At 43.2% G+C, this 21,551-nt stretch overlaps 1 protein-coding gene across 3 annotated transcripts in view; it reads right to left on the bottom strand.

Moving 5' to 3' along the window:
* The window catches only part of ADAMTS17 (ADAM metallopeptidase with thrombospondin type 1 motif 17), a 173,567-nt gene that overhangs the window by 118,545 nt on the left and 33,471 nt on the right, over positions 1–21,551 (bottom strand). For all 3 annotated transcript variants that reach the window (XR_013390667.1, XM_028705340.2, XM_028705341.2), the window contains exons 5-7: positions 15,795–15,878; positions 14,725–14,882; positions 8,229–8,272 (exon numbers count right to left, since the gene is read on the bottom strand). Coding sequence is in view for 2 of the 3 variants with exons in the window: in XM_028705340.2 (XP_028561173.2) it covers positions 8,229–8,272; positions 14,725–14,882; positions 15,795–15,878 (286 nt within the window). In the remaining variant the exon portion in view is untranslated. The remainder of the gene's footprint in view (positions 1–8,228; positions 8,273–14,724; positions 14,883–15,794; positions 15,879–21,551) is intronic.

Genomic DNA, 21,551 nt, shown 5'->3' with positions numbered 1-21,551 from the left:
AATCTGAGTATGGATTTATATCAATGTTGAGATTAGTTGGGATTTGCATTTTCTCAGCAGTGAAGTTGCTGAGTTTTTAATGTTCATACTCCGGAGTACTGAATTTCACTTATTAGCTTAAGCTCTTTGAAAATGAGGCAGCATATGCATTTTTAAAATAAACTGCAGAATACTAGCAAAACCTATAATTACAGCTAAGGTAATGCCTGACCGCTATGCATGTTTATTTGGAAATGTGTTTCATTGTGTTTAATGGTAGTTACTCCCAGATAAGTGTGCATAGGGTTCAAGCTATACAGTCCAATCGTATGCATGTTTACACTTAGAAGTCTGCAAAGTGCTGATGGGAATGTGGGGTCTGAAAACAGGGCTTCCAGCAGCCAGTCTCCAATGCCTTACGTCCAGTGCTGCTCATAAGAAGTTCTGTGAGTCAAGGGAGCCCTCTAGACCAGTGTTTCCCAACCTTGGGCCTCCAGCTGTTTTTGAACTACAATTCCCATCATCCCTAACCACTGGTCTTGCTAGCTAGGGATGATGGGAGTTGTAGTCCAAAAACAGCTGGAGGCCCAAGGTTGGGAAACACTGCTCTAGACTTCAGCACCAGCCTGGATTCTGAAAGCTGACCCCACAAGCCAGTCAGGATCTATCTGTACCATAAAGCCTAGCACCTCAGTTGGACCCACTCATATTTAGAACAAACTCGCCTCTCCTTTCTTTGCCTCATCCCACTTGTTTGTATGCCTGGTCTGGAATCTGATCATTGGCCCATCTTAAACTTGGCTATGTTCAGACAGTCCCAGTGATTTCGAATAAGTGTGAGGACCACAGCTGTGCAAGCCAATGTCAAGTGTGTTTACTCAGAAGTAAATCCCACTGTATTCAGTGGGCTTCATTTGCCAGTAAATGTACATGGAATTAGAGTTTTAAAAAGCTAACTGTAAGGAAGAAATATTTGCATATTGGCCATGAAGTGCTCTTTGGGTCTCCAATAAGTGTTTACAAAACCTCCCCCCCCCCCCCCGTTGCAATACACTCCAGTTCTCACTGGACCTTATTTTAAAGCTTTGGCAACACCCAAAAGTGATAAACTCCAGGAGTTGCAATTCTCTCCATGGAACATCCCGCCTCCAGTTCTAACACGCTTAAGCTATTCCGTCCACATCTGCCTCCAAACAGACCTCATGCCTCACACACCCAGTAGCTGGGAAGGATTCCAAAAAGCCTTTGTTGACATTTGTTTGGCTGAAGTTTCTTAGCTGGACATCAGTTCGGCTTGTGTCTTCAGCCAGTCCAACTGCATATACGATTGCCTGCTTTCTGAGATACGTAAAGGATGTGCTTTAAATTACAATGAAATTGGAATTAGGTTGCTTTTGGTAGACAATATTCTGCACGCTGATACTGAGGCACAAAACGGCTAAAAATGTTTATTTCAAAGATTCTAGCAAAGTGAACAGGGTGGAGCAAAACCAAAATTACCTCTCCCAGTTAAGGACAGCAATTAGATTTACTATACCAGGATACAATCATGTAGAAAACTTTGGCAGTTTTGAATGGCTAACTGCAAAGGGAGGGCATCTTTAACTGCAGCTGGAATGACACACTTGCCATTGAGGTAAGATATGAACCATATATAGCACACAATAAAACTCGGGCTGAGCCGAAAATTCTCAAATGAGTACTTTTGGTGGAAAATTGGAAGAGGTGAAGGATGAGCCAGGCACTACTTCATTGATTTGGGGGAGGGGCTGGTCAAAACATTTAGTGATGGCAGTGGAAGTACTCTCACCAGCTGCCTCCTGGCAGTCATCATTGCTCCCTGCCCCCTCAATGTCTTGAATGTTCTGTTGTTCTCAGGTTCTGCTTGAGGGCTCCCTATAGGCATCTGGCTGGCTGCTCTGGGAATAGGATGCTGGACCAGATGCCTGATCCACTGGGGCTTCTCTTATATTCTTAATGACTAACACAACTCCCAGGGTGAAGGCCAATTTAGGACATAGGAAACTGCCTTTTCCAAAGTCAAGTCAATCTGTTTGGTTCTGGATTGCCTGTGAATACCAGTTGTTGGGTATCATGAATGGAAGAGAGAGCTGTCCTTCTTTTGCCCTCCTTGTGGGTCTCTCAGTTGGCCACTGTAAGAACAGGATGCTGGACCTTTCACCTGAACCATCGAGGATTTTATTATGCTCTTATCGCTTCAAGGCATGGCATAGGGGGGAGGGTTATGATTAGCAGGTGGCCGCCAGGCAGGCCCTCTCGTAGGTTCAGAGAGGCCCAGCCCACTTCCATCTTTTGAGATCTCTAGTCATAATAAGAATTAAAATGACAACACCCAAAAACAAAGCAAGGCACCAAATATAGAGTGAGACACGGTTTGGCTTACTTCGTTATTTAACAAAAGCTTTTCTAGTCTTTTTAGTTGAGAGTATGTGGCACATTTTGGCCCAATGTACATAATTACAAATTCACATTATTGAGGGGGGAATAAACATTATAGCGGGAGGGGAATTCACATTCCGGCGGTGGGGAGGGGGGAGAGAATACCTGTTCCCCATCTCTGAACAAAAGAGATTGGGAGAAGCACACCTGCATCAGGTTCTAATAAGTGGTCAATGAGATTTAAACCAAAGCCTGAGGAATCATCTCAAATAAACTCTTCCTTCACAGCCTCTGTGTACCAAACCTTTCACAGAAAAGCCTCAAAACAGTAGTAAAGCAAGGCAAAGAACAGAGACGGAACCAAAGCCCAGTCTTATCACAACACCGACTTTCCTCTGCCCTCCAGCCTGGGCAAGTTTGCCTTACCCCCATGTAAGAAGACACACTGCAAGTTGAGGGCTCACATGGTGGTGGAAGAGGAGGGAGCAACAACAATCCAACAAGGGTGAAATGCAGCTTGTCTTAATATTATTTCAGTTTTATTACAGTGGTACCTCAGGTTACAGACACTTCAGGTTACAGACGCTTCAGGTTACAGACTCCGCTAACCCAGAAATAGTACCTTGAGTTGAGAACTTTGCTTCAGGATGAGAACAGAAATCACGTGGTGGCAATGGGAGGCCCCATTAGCTAAAATGGTACCTCAGGTTAAGAACAGTTTCAGGTTAAGAATGGATCTCCAGAACGAATTAAGTTCTTAACCCAAGGTACCACTGTATTTATTTATTACACTTATATCCCACCTTTCTTCCAAGGAGCGCAAGGTGGCATACATGGTTACTCTTCCTCTCCATTTTATCCTCACACCAACCCTGTGAGGTACGTTTGGCTGAGAGTAAGTGCATGGCCAGAGGTCACCCAGTGAGCTCCAAGGCTAAGTCAGAATCTTGGTCTCCTAGATCTCAGACCAACACTCTAATCACTGCATCTCACTGACAGTGATGCCCTCATTCCTGGTCACCCACCCATCTTTTCATTGCACAGCAAGTCTAACTTACTGTCCTTCTGTGAGCTGAGAATGAATTTTATGGGGATTTCTCATAACTGGCCAAGAGAACCTCATTTGGGTTGTTTTGTTTTGTTTTGTTTTGTTTTGTTTTTGTATATTCCACATCAGAAAAATTCTAAGTTTGGTCGTGTCAGTTTCACATGTCTTCATTCATACATGTGTCAGTTCTAAGCTGTCCATTCTGCCATTCATCTGTCATTTTTTTAAAAAAATCCATATCAATGCTTGCATTTAAAATACATGTTTTTAAATGCATTTAAAATAATTGCATCACAAAATGCATGTTTAAAAACATATTTAATCTCAGCAAAGGTTTTCTATTGTATTTAATCTCCGAGTATGTACCTTAAAGTTTGGTAAGGACTTTATAAAATCTGGGCAGCAACTATGTTCCAATCTGTGTATTAGTCCAGGAGATATGAATCAGGGCAGTTTGCTTAAAAATGCAGATGGTATGAAATTCTCCTTCATGGGGGAAGAGCCATAGCTCAGTGGTAGAGCATCTGCTTTGCATGTAGGAGGTCCCAGGTTCAATCCCCCAGCTCTCCAGGTATCATCAGGTAAGGCTGGGAGAGACCCCTATCTGAAGCTCTGAAGAGATGCTGCCAACCAGTGGGGACAATACTGAGCTCAATGGACCATTGTCTGATTTGATATAAGGCAATTTCCTATGTTCCTATCCCAGGATGGGGAGGCATTTTAATTGGACTTGTTGGCTTCAAAATCAGTAACGACTAACAGGTATGCAAGCAGAGAGGGAATAGGTGACTCAGCTACGTTAGTAAAGAAAAGGTGTTTTATGTGCATTATAACACTGTGACACCAGAGGGTGCTGTGGAGTCCCGTCTTTCACCAATGTGATTTCCCATTATGAAGTTTACAGCGCGTTTTCCTGAAACGCTTTTTTGATGTGCCTAGATCCAGCCTAGGATAAAGTGTCTAACTGGCCATGGTGCCCCCTGCCGCTGCCCACTCTTACCGTCGACTGGCCCATCCTCAGATAAGGTTGCCAACCTCTGCTCTGAATGATGCTGACCAGCATCCAGCAGCCTCTCTTGACTTGCCTTCAATGCAAGTGGCTAAAGAAAGTCACAGAGGTAATTTTCAGATCCAGCGCCTGGTGACGTCACTCAAATGGGGAGAGGGCAGGAACTTCTCCCAGCTTTATCCTCAAGTTAGGGATGCCCCCAGGAAATAGCTAAGCTAAGGTCATCCAATTGCAGATAGTTGCTATTGCAAAAAAAAAGTCGTGACTCTTTAAACTCAATTCATGTCTCACATTTTCATTCTGGGCTGCAAGAGCAAAGGAGATTGCCCTAAAACCTGCAAAGGGTTACAAACATGCTGGCCTACAAAACAAGGTTAGACTCTGACAAGCTATGCAAAGCTCGTCCAGTCTCCTTCCACAGGATATTAAGAGCGAGACGCTGAACTCTCACTGTTTGGCTCGCTCAAAGGCAGCGTGGCTGGAACAGAGATTTCAGCAGGAAACAGGAGAACTGATTCAAGTCACAACACGAGAGATATGGCTGAGGGCTGACGGCTGCAGCCCACAGACTGTTTAACTAGCTTCTGTCAACAGGGAACCCTGAACGGCATAAAAGCAAGGCTGCCTGCATTTCAGTACTGGTGGGGGGCGGGGGCGAGGCTGTGGGTTCTTTGCAGTTACGCTGCTTACAATGCTATTGCAAGAAATTTGCATGCCTTTTCCATTAAATCCTCCTTTCTCTCTCTCTCTCTCTTTTTTCAAATAAAGAAAGAATTCAGCTGTCCTTTGGGGCCAGGTAACCAATTGAGCAAATACATTAAGTGCCAGCAGACTCTTTCCAACACAAATGTGGTTGTTCTGATTCTTGGAGCAGCCAGCACAGTCTTATCCCGCATATACATACCTACATATTTTTTCCCCATTTTTGAGCTTGGTTGAGTCATTATGTAACCTTCAAAGCTACCTTGGCAGTTGAATTCCATTCCCTGAGCAATCCATTCCAGCAAGCACACCCTGCCAAAATACAAATGCAAGCCGCCTGGTGCCATTTTTTCTCTCCAGCAAGCACAGCTTCCAAGAAAATACTTCGGTTTGTGCAGAATCTGGATCATTAGATATATCTGGCTTAATACAAGCTGAATGGAGAATACACAGAAACACTGGCCACTGTGCCATCATTTTAAATTAATTAATTTATGTTATTTGTGTGCCGACACTTAACATAAAAGTTCTCTGGGCAGCCGAAGAGGGAATTGTGCTCATTAGGAACATAAGAAGATGCCTTATACTGACACCAGACCAAATTGTTTAGTTTCAGAAAGGCTAACTTTCAACCACAGTTACTGAAGCTGGATAGTTTAAGCTAACCATGGTTAAAACTAATAATACGTGCAGATACAGGCAACACAGCAAGCTTTGGTTAGTCAAAAGTGGAAGTTTCCAAATTCCTCCCCTTTATGACTGTACTAAAATCTGCAAACACAAACTGAATATTTGATAAAGTCTACAGTTATAATCCCAAACACACTTTTTGGGGGCATAAATCTCAGTGAATTCAGAGAGACTTACTTCTGAGAAAATATGCTTAGCGCTATAATGTTAACAGAAAGCAGATATAGCAAGGAAATATTAAAGCTGAAAAAATATCTACTTCTCTGAAACATGCAATAAAGTCTTCACACAAAATACACATTTCTAAGGACTGGAGTTTTGCTCCTACCCAACTAAACTGAACTATGTAAGTTATACTATAAATACTCTATACTCAACTATGAGTCCTCAACTATCACATTTTATTATTTAAAACATTTCTATTTTACCTTTCTAGAAGCCCTAAGGCAGCTTACATGCAAGAAAAAAAAGTCAATGAAACTACAAAAACCAACATAATTACGTAAAATGTGCAAAATAACCCAAGTAGACACAGGTTAACCAACTTGCCTTAGCCTTATCCTTGAATTTGTTCTCTATGTATATTATGTGCCCCATGTTTTTAGGTGCATTGGGATGAACAGGTCAGGTATGGCAAAGAAAATAAAGCATCAAACAGTGTACTACTTGTTATGAATGCTACACCTACTGAAATTCCTGCTTCTACACAAGTGTTAAAGGTGTAGGATAGGGACAGCCAACCTGGTGACCTCCAGATGTTGATGGATTCCCTTCATCCTAGCCACTGGCTATGCTACCTGTGACTGATCTGATTTGTAGTCCAACATCTGGAGAGCTCTACATTGGGTACCCCTGGTATAGGAGCTCTGCCCTCTTTTTCACCTTGCGATCCTACACTAAAGCTGTTTTAGCTGTCAATCACATACATACACACACACACACAGAGAGAGAGAGAGAGAGAGAGAGAGAGAGAGAATCTGGTATATACAGTTCTAGAAGTGGCATTAGGGATCTCTAACGCATTCAGCAATTCCTTAGTATATTTGGAGGAAGCTATGACATTTAAACAGAAAGAAAACTGATAGAGGCTTGTAGTGTAGATATACCCAAGCAGCATGATCCAGCCAAATTCCCATTGATATAAACAGGGAAGTTACTGTACAATCCTTGCCATGCAATCGTCTAAGAAAGGATGGATCCTGGAAATATATTTAATTTTCCCAGTTTCAGTCTATCTACTGCACGTTACTATTTTCTACCACAAAAATCTATGCTAGGGGCCACTCTATCTGGCCCACAGAACATTCCCCAGGCCGCACACCCTTTCTCCAGGATAAATCCCTTAAGAGCCCTTCTTTGTACTCTCCTTATATGTTTTAGCCTGGCTGCACTGCTTCCTTGAACTATGATAATACCTCTTGTTTGGCTGGACAGAAGACAGAGAGGGCTGTGTGAGCATGTGCAGAAACTCTTCTATTGTACAAAGGTAAAATTTGCATTTATTGCCTCACCCACCTTTGCTTCTAGCCTCACCCATCACTGGTATGTGCCTCTGTCCTGGAAGATTGTCCATAAGGGGATGTGGCCCTCAGACTGAAAAAATGCTCCCCACTCCCAGTCTATCAGGGTTTGGCTCTAGCAGTACATGATACTCTTATAGAACATTCCTTTTCCCTTAATTGACTTGCATTTTAATTCAAAGTATTCTGATTTATACCTTGTAAGCTTCAGTTTTAGGACATTCATTTCTTATTTACAATGAAGAATAGTTCAGTTTAGCAAGAGTTAACCCAGATGCTGATTGCCTTAGCAACTTCACTGTACAATTCTACAATTTTCAGTGTCACAATGTCAAACCAATTAAGCAAAGATGAATTAATTGCCAGGTCTAGCACACAGTGTAGAAAAAGTTGAGGGAATAAACATGAATATGCAAATGTATTATGTACAGGCGACTCAACTTACGCTGGGGTTATTCTGCGTTAAAACACATTGGGTTCAATGGTGGGTGACATTGCCAAACTTTTTTTGCCCACACGCCCACCCTCTGTCTTCTCCCTTTAATTTTTTTTAAATTTTTTTTTTGCCAAGCAGGTAAAGCTAAATGCGTACAAGTTAAATGCCCTGTAAGTTGCAAGTTACCCATAATGTTTTATGCGCACTGGAAAGTGACAGTGGTTTCTGAGCTTGATCAGAAAACTCCACATATAAAATAAAGGCAACATAGATAAGAACTGGGCAAACTGTGGCTCTCCAGATATTGTTGGACTACAACTCCCATCATTCCTTACCACTGGCCATGCTGACTGGAGCTGATGGGAGTTGGATTCCAACACCATCCTAAGTGCCTTGGTTTCACCAACCCTCATAAAAATGGAACGTAATCGCTCAGTTACTTACCCACAGTGTCACAGGGCATATCCTTGTGGACACAAAAATCTGTCCTAAAAATAATAAATAGTAATTAAAAACACGAAAGGCTATGATGCACAACATATTCATTAAAATAAGCATATACATATAATAAAACCATTGAATCCAGTCTTGAACATTTATATATGCACTAAACACAACGTGATTAGGCTTGGAAAAACTGCTCTATCGGAGCAAATAGAAAACCTTTCTAAATTTAATTGTGGTACCCGGGTGTGGGTGGCATTTTCAGGGGCATTCTCGGCAGCTGCAGTCTCCGAGGTCACCCTCCCCACAGCAATTTGGTCTGAAATGCTCTCCTCCATGACCTAATTGCTGGGGCAGGAGAGAGTTAGTGTGCAGGTGCATGAGTGTATATAGACATCAAAAGAGCCCTGCTAGAACTGATCCTCTGTCAGTCTGTTTAATCCCCATTAAATGTTGTCCAAGTTTGGTGTGTGCGTGCGCTTGAGTGTACAAGAAAATGCGCGGGATGTGTGTGCTGTATTTGAGCATGGGCAAGTAGATAGCCTTGCCCACTTCCGCCTTGCTTGTGCCCATCGCTGGCATGAGGCCCCTTAGAGGGCTGACCAAGTGGGAATGCGGCCCTCAATACCAAAAAAAAAAAAAAAAAAAAGAGTCCTCTGGCTTTAGGTGGACTTACCCACCTCGTTACTTTGTTCCAATTAATTTTTAACAAAACCAAAATATTTGAGAGTGTTTGAGAATTTCAAACTATGAATGTAATGTTCTAAAGTTTTTGTACTTTTCCTTTAACTATTGTATGCTGTTTGTTTCATAAAATGGAATAAACTACTAATATGTTTATAAAGCTTTATTATTAATATTTTACCCCACCCATCTGGCTGGGTTTTTAAAAACAGTTGCTCCAGGGATCGAGACCAGAGGCATATTGGTGTGACATCCAGCTGGCACTATCCAAAGCCAGCTTTTGCTGCAAACTTGCAGAATCAACCCCTCCACCCCAATCTTGACCATACAGTTAAAATGTTTCCAGATCCAGTCCTAGTGCACTAACCATGCTCTACCCATCTTTACCCTTGGCGATTCAATGCATCATAACTAAAATTTATTAAATGCACACTGTCAATCCATTGCTTTCATTTTTCTTTCCTCCCAAAGCCATCTCCAGGCTTCTCTTTCAGGAGAGTCATCAAAAAGGATTTAATTCAGGCTGAAGCAAAAGAAACTCTTAAGCTGCTACCAGTGAACCAAAGGAATCCAGGGCTGCTCTACTGCATCTAAATGCTTGAAATACAAGCCTTTCCACAAGGCGGCTGATGACATTCTGCTCTTGACCCAGCTGGCGCAAGCACCCTCACAGGAGTTCCCAGAGCCAGCTCGACAGAAGTTTATTTAAGGATTTATTATGTTATATAAACTGGTAAATCAAACAGATGCTTTTATTGTGAACTTTGAGTAAGTGGCGGGAGGCCACGGCTGGAAAAGCCTCTTCCCCTAAGGGGCTTGCTAGCTTAGCAAATAAAAACACGACATTTCTCCCTCTTGCACTCTGGTACCAAAATTATGACAATGGGAGCTGGTGGTTCCAGGCGATTCCCTGGATGCTCCCACTGCTCCACACTAGAAAACAGTGCAGCAAAATTAGCCACCTGCGATTGACAGGACTGCAAAATCATCTTATCCCTCAACACCAAACGGTCCACTGGGGAGCTCTTAACGTGGCAGCAGGAAGGGGAACAGAGAAAGAAAATGTAGGCAGCTAGCTGCGTATTTACATTATGCAGAATGGGGAGGTTGACTGAGGTGGTAGAATTATGAGCTGTGTCTACACTAATCTCCACTAGTAACCTACAAAACTATGCCAAACCTTTCTCCCTAATGTCCTAGCTTTTTATAGACGGGTGTTTTGTGTCTGTATGTGCAAGAGTGTGAGAGCATTACAAAAATGCATTTCCACATCTACAATCTTAACTTGATTCAGAGGCAAAATCCCTGGCCTATCTGTTGGCCATTGCTCATAACAACAAAGATTTGACTGTCAGTCCACCACTAGCCACATTCTGTGATGGAATAGCTCTGAGGCCATATATATGCACACAGCTGAATGTGGCGGTAAAGAGGCCTGTACCACTTCAGACAACAAGTGAAGGACACAATTTTTAAGGAAGCTGCCTACTGCATCAGATCCAGTAGCAGCCAGTGCAGAGGGAGAGAGATAAGATACAGGGAGCTCAGTGTAGAGTGGTGTGGCAGAAAGGAAGGAAGGAAGGAAGGAAGGAAGGAAGGAAGGAAGGAAGGAAGGAAGGAGCACATCAAATAAAGGTTCTTTTTCAGCAATTAGCAGAGAATTACTGGCAAATCTCACCAGAACTGACATTTCGAGGTGAATTTAATTATTGCAGAAGAGAAACATCTGTGGAACTTCAAGGGCAGCAAAAGAAGAATTTCTGATAAGATTAGGGAAATATCTCAGGGTAGTTTCTGCACAGTCCTATGAAAACTTTTCCTTGGTCCTTCTCCTCAAGCATGCTACATCTTGTCATAAGGAAAATAATGTATCAGAAAATCATTTTAATTGTGCCCCCACCCTCTAGCTTCAGGAAAGCTTGCAGAAAGCAAAGGGCAAAGGTGAAATTATTATTATTAATACTGCCCTTCATCTAAACAAAATGCATAGTTAAACTATGGAACTCCCTCGTACAAGAGGCAGTGATGGCCACCAACGGCTTTAAAGGAGGATTAGACAAAATCATGGAAGATAAAGCTATCAGTGGCTACTAGTGACAACTGTGTTGTACCTCCACTGTTAGAGGCAGTATACTTCTGAAGACCAGCTGGTTGGAATCACAGTTGGGGAGAATTCCATTTTTGGACTTCCCAGAGGCATTCATGAGAACAGGATGCTGGAGTAGATTGTCTTGGCTTTTCTTATGTTACAGCATGCTATCAAGGTGGGGTGCAATCACATAAATAGAAATTTAAAATACAACTTCCCAGTTATAAGCTGCGTTTGGCTCCTCCATTGCCCAAAACAAACATAGCCTGCCCTACAAAATCCAGAAAAAAGTTCCTTTTTAGAGGCTGGCCCTTAAGAGCTTAGTTCTTATGCTAACTGTAGCAGCTGCAGCTGTTGAAAAACCAGCTCCTGCTTTTCCCTGGCTTAGCCCTTCCAAACTGGACACACTGGGGAGCATCCAGGGACATGTACATGCATTTTGAAAGCCAACGTTTAATGAAGAAGCTTGCAGCACCTAGCTGAAAATGCTAACTTTTGTGCCACAGAAACCAAAAAGAGTTGAGCCAAGAAATCTTCCAGCTGACACACTGTCCTTTCCTATGCAGGGGAAAGTTCAAACAGGACAAAAAAACAAAAGCAAAAGGATATACAGGAAGGGAAAGGTTGTGGCAACACAGCGCTGGCTTATTTTGCAGGGTGGATGTGGTTTTGCTGAAGCCCTGCACTGGTATGGTGCCCAATTCTCTCACAAAATGAGCTAATCTTTGAGTCCATTATCCAAACCAGTGGCAGCTGGAGCGCCCCATCTATTATTACTTCTGTAAACGTCTCCAAATCCATATAATTTGGAGGGTGTCCCAAGTTTTCCCTGAGTGACTAGCTGCTCCAAACGCTTAAGTACATGTGGCATTCCATTTGGTAAATCAACCCAGTGGGTAAGGAAGGAGAATAGGTAAAATATTGGACCTTTGCTGCCCCTCTCAACAATATAGTGTGCTTGAGTGTGTGTTAAAGCTTACATCGAAGTGGGGAGAGAAATCAGAGAATCCAATCACATCTCAGCTACAGGGTTCAAAGAAGATCAAGAGGTTAGCACTTAACCTCATTTTGAAGCAAGAGTGTTAATTAATTTACATTATGTTGTTGTTGTTGTTTAGTTGTTTAGTCGTGTCCGACTCTTTGTGACCCCATGGACCAGAGCACATTACATTATGTAATGTAAATGTAATGTTACATTTTGAAGCAAGGGTGCTAATTAATTTAAAGCACAGGTAAATCTGGGAATCTAAGGTATCACCCGCTTTCACTCCCCCCCCCCAATTTCTATACTCTGCTTCTCCAGCAATGCTACCCAAAGAGGTCTATATGCAATAATCACAGGGGCCCTAATCCATGTGCCTTGGGATTCTGAAATTAGACTGTAATAAGCCAAGACTTTTCAGCAGTGGCAACCTCACTGAGGATCCCCCTGCTGAAGCACGTGCATTAGACCAGCCCCATTTGATATTTTTGAAGTTGGTTAAGACCTCTCCCATCCTGTAGGGACTTTAAGCTCGGCTGTTAATTCTGTGATAAGATTTTAACTGAGTTTCATGAGGCTCTATTGACCATTTAAAACTGTTCTTCTATTTTAATTGTATTTGGTTTGCAAATCACCCTGAATCTTAAAAATGAATAACTATGTTGACGCCAAGGGATTATGAAGGAGGGGGAAATGCAACACAGGGGGGGTGGGAATTATGGCTCTCCCCATCTCACCATCTGGCTGGCACATGTCTTTGGAAATATTGTGAACCTTTCACATAAAAGGGTTTACCAAATATACATATGAACCATTTGCAAACATAGTATTTGTTTAAACTCAGTAACTCAACTAGGTTTTCTGTGAATCTAAAGCAAGGTAAGCTCTCCAGCATGCTAAGGTGTTGGCAGTCTGACCAGAACATAACCTAGGAAGGATGAAGCAGGGTGACCAAGCTAAGGATGCAGCACTATTCAACCTGGCAGAGAATAACAGTGGGGTGAGAGATGCACTGCATGCAGGTCCCAGCCACTGAGAAAGAGATGGGGAAAGGAAGTGGGAGTGAAAGGAGGAGGTGCAGCGAAGAGACTGCAGATGAATGGAATCCAGCGCAAGAGAAGGAGAAGAGAGAGAGAGAGCGTGGCTGGGCTAGAAAGGAGGGCAGGCAAGGAGAAGGAATGTGTGAGTGAGTGTGAAATTGAGAATGAACAAGCATAGAGCCAGGTACTGAACCAGAAGAAACAAGGGAAAGAGATGAAAGATACTGACTGCATTAGGAGTAAGGGAAAGCAGCAGCATCTCTGGTGAATTGAGACGGGAGAGAATACAGATGTGTAAGAGGGGATGGAGGAAAGCAGCACCACCTCTGGTGAATTAAGAGGGGAGAGAATACAGATGTGTAACAAGGATGGAGGAAGAAAAGCAGAGAAGAAAGTTGTAAAGTCAGGGTCAGCAGACCCCAGTGGTGGCAGGAGTATAAATAAGCAAACATCAGTGTGTGTCTGGTGATGAGAAAAGCCCTAAGTTTGAAACAGGGAGGGGCTCTCCAGAGGACAGCCACAATAGGCAGCATGGCCCATATTTAAGACTGTTTATGTGGTTTTGCTGGGACGCAGGTGGCGCTGTGGGTTAAAGCCCCAGCACCTAGGACTTGCCGATCGAAAGGTCGGCGGTTCGAATCCCTGCGGCGGGGTGCGCTCCTGTCGTTCGGTCCCAGCGCCTGCCAACCTAGCAGTTCGAAAGCACCTTCGGGTGCAAGTAGATAAATAGGGACCGCTTACTAGCGGGAAGGTAAACGGTGTTCCGTGTGCTGCGCTGGCCTGCCAGAGCAGCGATGTCATGCTGGCCACGTGACCCGGAAGTGTCTGCGGACAGCACTGGCTCCCGGCCTATAGAGTGAGATGAGCGCACAACCCTAGAGTCTGGCAAGACTGGCCCATACGGGCAGGGGTACCTTTACCTTTACCTTTTATGTGGTTTTGCTACTGATAATGGCCAATGCTTGATAACAGTGTTGGGCATTTAATAAGGATAAGTGATTAGAAAGAAGCCCATTGTGCCAATAGTTCTGCCAGTTCCACTTTCCACTAGGGCAGGACAGAAGAAGCAAGGAGGAGTTCAGCTTCTTTGGACACAACACAGAATGAAAGACCCTGCCCAAGTCCCCAGTGAAGAGCAAAGAGTAAAGGGATGTCTCTTGTAAACAGCACTCTGGGATAGGGTAGGCACTGCTTTAAGAATCTCTTTCCATCTCTCCATATGACAAATGACAGCATCTTGCCCAAGAGCCTCTCAGAACCCAGAGCCAGTGGGAGTCATCAGTGGGTTCCTCCAGACATTCCTTTTTATTGTTCATTCATGATTATCTGTGCTCATGATTATACTAGGACAGTCACATGTGATCCTGCTTTTAATACTACTTATGCCCATCAATGTTTGGGGGCAATCATACTGCTTTATTTCCAATCAGTGCATTTCCTGCAATGTCCTGCTGAAATCCAGTAACTTTTCATACCAGAAATGTTCTGTTGTATTTTTGTCATGCTTTTGATTTCCTATAGCCCCTCCAGGCAGAAATAATGTGGTAGCATTGAGGAAGCATCACAAAACAAACTAAAGCAGAACAAATCCACCATCAGTAATACAACTATTATTGTGTCAAGAACATGTTGCAGGATGCACCTGAAATAAAAAAATGCCAGTCTTGGAGGGGATCAATCAATCTGAATTAAAATCACTACCTGGTGACAAAGACAGCAGCATCCACTGGAGGGGTGTCATCTCGTGCTCCCGGCACCTGATTATTTCCAAGGTACTTTGCGCCACCAAATTCTTCATTTTGCCAATGGCAAAAACTCTCCAGGGACCTCTCCCCATGATGCCCAATGGACAGCTTGGCCTTCAGGAAACAAAGAGGAATTGAAGAGACACAAAGCAGGGAGGGGATCAACCCAGGTGGCAAATCTGCAAGCAATGAGTAGGCCATCAGTAGAACATGAACCAAGAATCTTTCATGACAAACTAATATGGACAAAATGTGGGCAACTAATATGGACCAGAGGAATAACTCTGCCAGGGCTAGCTTTCACAGAGGCAGCTGCCTAGACGAGAGGACCACATTGCATGGGAAAGAAATCCTGCTGCAATAGCAGAGGGGGTGCATTTTCACTTTGCACTAGTACTACAGGGAGCAGTGGGATGAAGATTGCCAAACAGTATTTTAGCAGCCCAAGCAATAAAATCATGTTCTATCTAGTAACCAGCAATGGGATCTGTAAAATCATTTCTGGGGAAACTGTAGATTCTCTACAGTTCTGCCAATACTCTACCAGGGTCTAGCTTAGTTTTGGTCCCTGGTTTCCAGATTCTGCCATGGTTGTGCCTATGCCCTGGCAGTGCCTGTGCCCTGGCAGATTTCTCCACAATCTCTCCCTACTCAACTAGATTTCTTCAGGCTCTGCTCTAACCCTGCTCTGCCTAGGAGCATATATACATATAATCAAAAGCAGTCAATCTTAAGGATGATAGGAAGGCAAATCTAGCAATGGGCTTCCAGACTTGGGGCAGAAATTACTGTAACTGCAGCCCACCAGTGGATCCAGGTCAATTTCAGGTAAATTGCCACTTCCTCACTTCAGTGAAAAAAACCTCACCAAAGATGGCTACAGCACATGGGTTGTGGAACTCTGCAATCTGTTCAATGCTGTTTTATTAAACCCATCTATCATTTAATGGTTATCAAAGTCACAATTTCAGACAGTTGTTTTGAGCAAAATAAAAACACCACCATAGCAGGTTGTCACCAACTTACAGGACGGCTTTGAAGAAGGACAAGCTTAGTCACTCGAATATTGACTTTAACTCCAAGGCTCTGGTGTTGAAACATGTTGTACACCTGAACAAAGGCAGTAACATACAACAAGCTCAGAATATCATTCCATGGAAAGAAGTTAACTCAGGCAAAAATGTTTCCCTGCGATTTATTCGGCAAATAATCTAATGACCATGAACTAACATACTAAACTACTTGCCACAAGTACAAAGAATTTAATTCTATTAACAGTACTTAAATAACTTGCATACTATTTTTCAAGCAAATAGCTTCATGCACATATCTCAGTAGTTTTTACAACGGCCTTACAGAAACACAGGAAGCTGCCTTATAGCAGGTCGGACCATTGATCCACCTAGCTCTGTACTGTCCACACTGCTGACAGTAGCACTCCAGGATTTCATGCAAGAACACTCCAGCCCTACCTGGAGATGCCAGGGATTGAACCTGGGACCTTATGCATGGAAAGCGGATGCTGTACTGCTGAGCTATGGGCCTTCCCCAACCTAACTTCTGCCTGACAAGAATTAATTTGCTTACTTTACTTCACCTCTCTTTCTCCTTGTCTTTAAAATAAAATGAAAATGGCAGCTGTAGCCCTGGGGCAATGCACTTTAGGGGAGACTGTAACCCAGGTTTGGCTCACAACTCACTAGTAACTAGAAACTAATTCAAAGTTCTAAGACACCAGACTACGGACGCTGTTTCAGATTTTTAACGAAGGATTAAATAATAAAGAAACAAACAGTGGGGTCCAGTCTTTTCGGCAACCGTGCCACAAACAGGGATGGAATTTGGTAATATGGCGCCCTGAGCGAGGACAAAATTGGACTCCTCCTCCTCACAAAGCATATTTTTATTTTCACAATAATTCCTTTTGGTACAGTTGTTTTAGGGACGCGGGTGGCGCTGTGGGTTAAACCACAGAGCCTAGGACTTGCCGATCAGAAGGTCGGTGGTTCGAATCCCCGCGACGGGGTGAGCTCCCGTTGCTCGGTCCCTGCTCCTGACAACCTAGCAGTTCGAAAGCACTTCAAAGTGCAAGTAGATAAATAGGTACTGCTCCGGCGGGAAGGTAAACGGCGTTTCTGTGCGCTGCTCTGGTTCTCCAGAAGCGTCTTAGTCATGCTGGCCACATGACCCGGAAGCTGTACGCCGGCTCCCTTGGCCAATAAAGCGAGATGAGCGCCGCAACCCCAGAGTCGGTCACGACTGGACCTAATGGTCAGGGGTCCCTTTACCTTTACGGTTGTTTTATTGTGGATCTTCTCAGTAGGTACCCATATAAATATAGGTGGTGGCAACGGTTATTTTGCACCCCCTCCCAGCCTGGTGCCCTGCGCAGGGGAACCACCCACCCTACCCTAAATCCATCTCTGCCACAAATTAAGTCAAAGAGAAAGCGTTACTTTGATGTGAGGTATAATAAATCTGCACCCACCCCAATAGCCTTGGTGGGGGAGTGCTTTTTGTCAGGCATTAGTGTAGCACTAGAGCCTGAATTTGTTGCAGCCTCACAGGCCCACATCCTGTGTTCAGAGTTTCTACAAACTCCTCTGCCTGTGCAATCTGTGATACCTTTTTCAATAGAGTGTCTGCCCATGGTTTAAATTGTGCCTTTCCTTGTGAATCCAGAGCTAGGATTTGACTCCACGTCTGCCAGCCCCGACATAGTAAACCAAACCAGCTCTCTTATGTACACAAATGCTAAGCACATGTTCCTTAAATTTGACTCATCTGATAACTTGCATATCCACAGGCAGCTCTTCTTAAGAAGAACAATATTTTTTAACAAGCTCTCCAAGGGCTAAAAAGAAAATTAATATATGGGTTTAAAACCAAACAAAACACGAGGCATTGAAAAGGCAGCTGAAGGAAAAAAAGATAGATGGTTCTGAGGGAAATGGATGGTTGGGCACTATAATCAAAGGGAACACTGAGGTCAAAATATAATTTTAGAGTCATTGAGATAAGTTGAAAGACTGTGGTTTATGCAGGTCAAAAATACTGAGAACAGTGCTGTCAGAAAGCAAAACGAAATAATGGTGCATTTTGGACTTCAGGAAATAGAATGGAAAAGCAATTTCCTTGAGTTATTCATGTGCAATATAAGAGAATAGAAATATGAGTGAGTACAGAATGGCACAATCTTAAGTTAGGAAGCTCAAAAACACCGCAGGAAACTAGTTTATATGGTTATCTCCAGACTGTACATTCCAGCTAGACAGTTCATCTCTTTTACAGATACGTAATTAAGTCCAGAACTGTATTTCCCATTCCTTGATTGCACAGATACCTCATTCAAAAATTGGAGGAACAAGAAATATTTGCAAATCTTAAGCATCTTCTGTACGTTTCGAATTATTCTCTTCTCCACCAACAAAGGGAGCTAAATTCAAAGCACAAATTTGTGTTGCATAAATCCTAGAGTATGTGTTGTAATGAGATGTCTGACTTTTCTGTAACTTGATTACTTGCTATTGGGCAATGCCGACACTCGCAGAGCAATCTAGAAGGGGATGCCCAGTGGACCTAGAAGACTTCAGTAAGCATAGATGCCTAGCAGTTCATTTTGTGCTGCAAAGTACACTTCTGGCTTCTGAACCACTGTAAGGATATTACAGCCCCTGAGAATACAGAAGATGGACTGTCTCTGAGCTACCTAATAGCTGAAGGTATTCCTTTAACAGGTATTGATACCTACAAGATGCTTGAAGAAATAAGCACTGGCTGCTTCTGACAGGCAGTGGTGGCTGGCAATTTCCTGCCACATGAGCCGGGAGAGTTCCAGCTGCTTGGCTGCACTCCCTTGCCTTAGAGGTCCTCACTGGGCTTGGTGCCTGGCAACACCAGGAAAGACTAATGATAAGGGCAGGAAATGATGCCTGAATACATAGGGCACCATGTGGACATAATGATATTTCTGGTCCTTAAGTTGAAGCCTGGTATGATATTGGGTCCAATGTAGCACTATGTTAAAGTCACATAGCAGTATATGCCATGAATCCCTCGGTCCCATCAAGATCAGGCATGCCACGGCAGTCCCAAACAGAAGAGGAAGACGATGGAGATAGAGCTGATGGAGGGCAGGATAACAGGCACCAGAAGATGAAGGATGGGAACCTGCCCTTTGTAACTACAGGTGTCACAGATGGGGAAGCAGAGCTACTGGCTCTCCCCACTGCCCCACTCCTGAGGTGTGCAGAGATTCGTTAGGGAGCGGGGAGATGCTGAACAAGAGGAGCCGAAGGCAGAGGGACAGGACACAGTGTTGTCACCATGAACAAAGTGTCACTGTTGTAGGTGGGATCAGTTGCACCTGCATAGGAGGTGTTCGCAGGTGCGTATGTAGCAGACTCACCCTTTACAAGCTTGGAGGAAGAGGTGTGAGGAACTCATTGTGGATCACTCGTCTTCCTCATGTACCCTCACCACTCCTGGACCTGCGCTTCATACTGTGCCTGAACAAAGATCTGTTTCTTACTCCAAAGTAAGTGCCACTGTTATTGCATTCTGGGATAGGAGCCTGACAATATACTTGTTTTGCTGGCAGGAGGTTGTTGAGCAACCAAGAGAAAAACCCTGCTCTTCCCAAAATAGTGACAAATAATGCTAGCTTTGTGAGCCTGAAACTCAACTAGTAATTAGTATATCCAACTATATCAAATTTTGGTCATCTTCAGATGTACCTAATGGAAGAACAGAGCTACAATTTAAGTGACTTTCTAAGACCTTTGTGGTAAGAGGATGCCCAGATATTGAAATCTATGGAACAGTGATGTTAAAAATAATCTGCTGTTTGGTTAACCTAAATATATACTTTCTTCTTGGTTTTGAAATGAACTTGCCTCTATTTCAAGAAAGACCACAGGCTGACTTAAGAAATTGTAAATGTATATTCTTAGTGTGGCTGCAGCTGTTGCTAAACCATGTGATTAATTTAAGAGCCTCCTGAAGCTGCAAGCAGTAACATGAAATTAGTGATCCCTTGAACATTATTAAAAAGGAAAGTTTATATGTTAGATTTTTTGAATAAAGTTGGGCTTCCCTTTGTAGTTTCCTTTTGGATTTTAAATCACCCTGTTAAACCTGGTCTTTCCACTTGCAGATGCATCTTAGAGGCAGAGTTGTATGCGGAAATAATTGTTCTTCAAAATACACTAATCTCTATTTTGGGAGTAATGCTTTTATTCCTTGAGGCACCATTTGGTGTTCTCATGTGAGAGGAAGCTTGATGTGAGAGGAAGAAGGATTTTTAACATCACATTATCCATCCCCTTTTCCGGGATGGCTGAAACAATATGATGTGGGTAATAACTATTATTTTTATGTATCCTGCATCCTCAATGTATATGATGTGTTACAAAGACCAAAAAGCCTCGAGACAGACAGGCTGTGCATTTACAGAAGTGACCAGAGGAGGAATGACCACTGGGAGCAGAACAGAGAGAAGAAATACAATGGTGCATCTGCAGCAACACAACCGGATACCTTCATCTACCCCAGCTGCAAAAAGCATGTCTCTCCCATCTCAGCAAGCCTTCCAACAGTTTGACTTCACCCCTAAAGGTGCACTCCTCCATTGTCTCCTGAGACAGACAGATGCCAACCAGCCTTCAAATGCAGGGCCGTCTTTACCTGGGGGTGCAAGGGGTGCTGGGCACCCGGGCGCTGAATTCTGGGGGGCGCCAAATGTATACCTAACTGTATACTGGTCCCTCTCTATCGGCAGCAGTGAAAAGCAATGGAGCAAAAGTCCCTGCCCACCTCCTCCGTCGCTCTGTTACTCTGTAGCATCAAATATTCCCGATGTGTCAGGAAACGAAAGACGTTTTTTCCGTTGCATTGTTGTTATAGGTGAGCAATTTCTTCTCCCAAAAAAGCTCAATAAAAGTTAATTTGGGGGCGACTAAACTAAATTTGGGGGCGCTGGGCGGATCTTTGTACCCTGGCAGTGAATATGCTAAAGACGGCCCTGTTCAAATGTCTCAAGCCAGCCTTCTCCACCCTGGTGCCTTCTAGGGTTTGGGATTACAAATCCAATCAACCCCAGTCAGCGTAGTCAATGCTGAGGGTTGGTAGTGGTAATATACCCAAATATCTGGACTATAGCAAAAAGCCAAACAAAACACTTCCTGCACACAGACAACTAGCAAATCAGGGAGACAGATGTTAGAACTTGCTCTCTACAGCAAGGAATTTTCAGAGTTATGAGATTCTCCACCTGTGGTCCCAGGTGGAATGTACTACATAATTCTGCCAGACCATATGCCTTTGAACTCCTAGTTCTTTCACAGAAAGCACTCATCACCACCAAAACCTGACCCTCAGGTCTAGACCAAGCACCTAGAGTTCTCCATAATGGTTTCCCTGGGACATTTAATTTTTTTAAACAATATATTCATAAGTCAATGTTGTCTTAAGGCACTGTTCAAAGCTTTTAAAAGACATTTAAAGCAGAGATTTGGCTTTAGGAGCCCATCATCTGATCTGTGTCTTTTGAAATAATTTTTATTTTTGTTTTCCTTTGAGTTGCATCTATTTCCACCCCTAAATTCATATCCTCATTCAGCAGCTGCAAAAATAAAACCATATTTTGTAATGCTGGCTTTCCTTCCCAACAAACAGATATTAAATTGCTTTAAGCAGATCCTAGCTTTTTTATATATATAAAAAAACTATAAATATAATGTGTGTGCTAATATGCCATTTTAAGTCTTACTTTGTGGTTTGACT

Source organism: Podarcis muralis, chromosome 14 (genome assembly GCF_964188315.1).
Source record: "Podarcis muralis chromosome 14, rPodMur119.hap1.1, whole genome shotgun sequence".
In the NCBI taxonomy this organism is placed as follows: domain Eukaryota; kingdom Metazoa; phylum Chordata; class Lepidosauria; order Squamata; family Lacertidae; genus Podarcis; species Podarcis muralis.
Note: the sequence above shows the minus strand (reverse complement) of the source record. Positions and strands in the feature narration are given on the sequence as shown.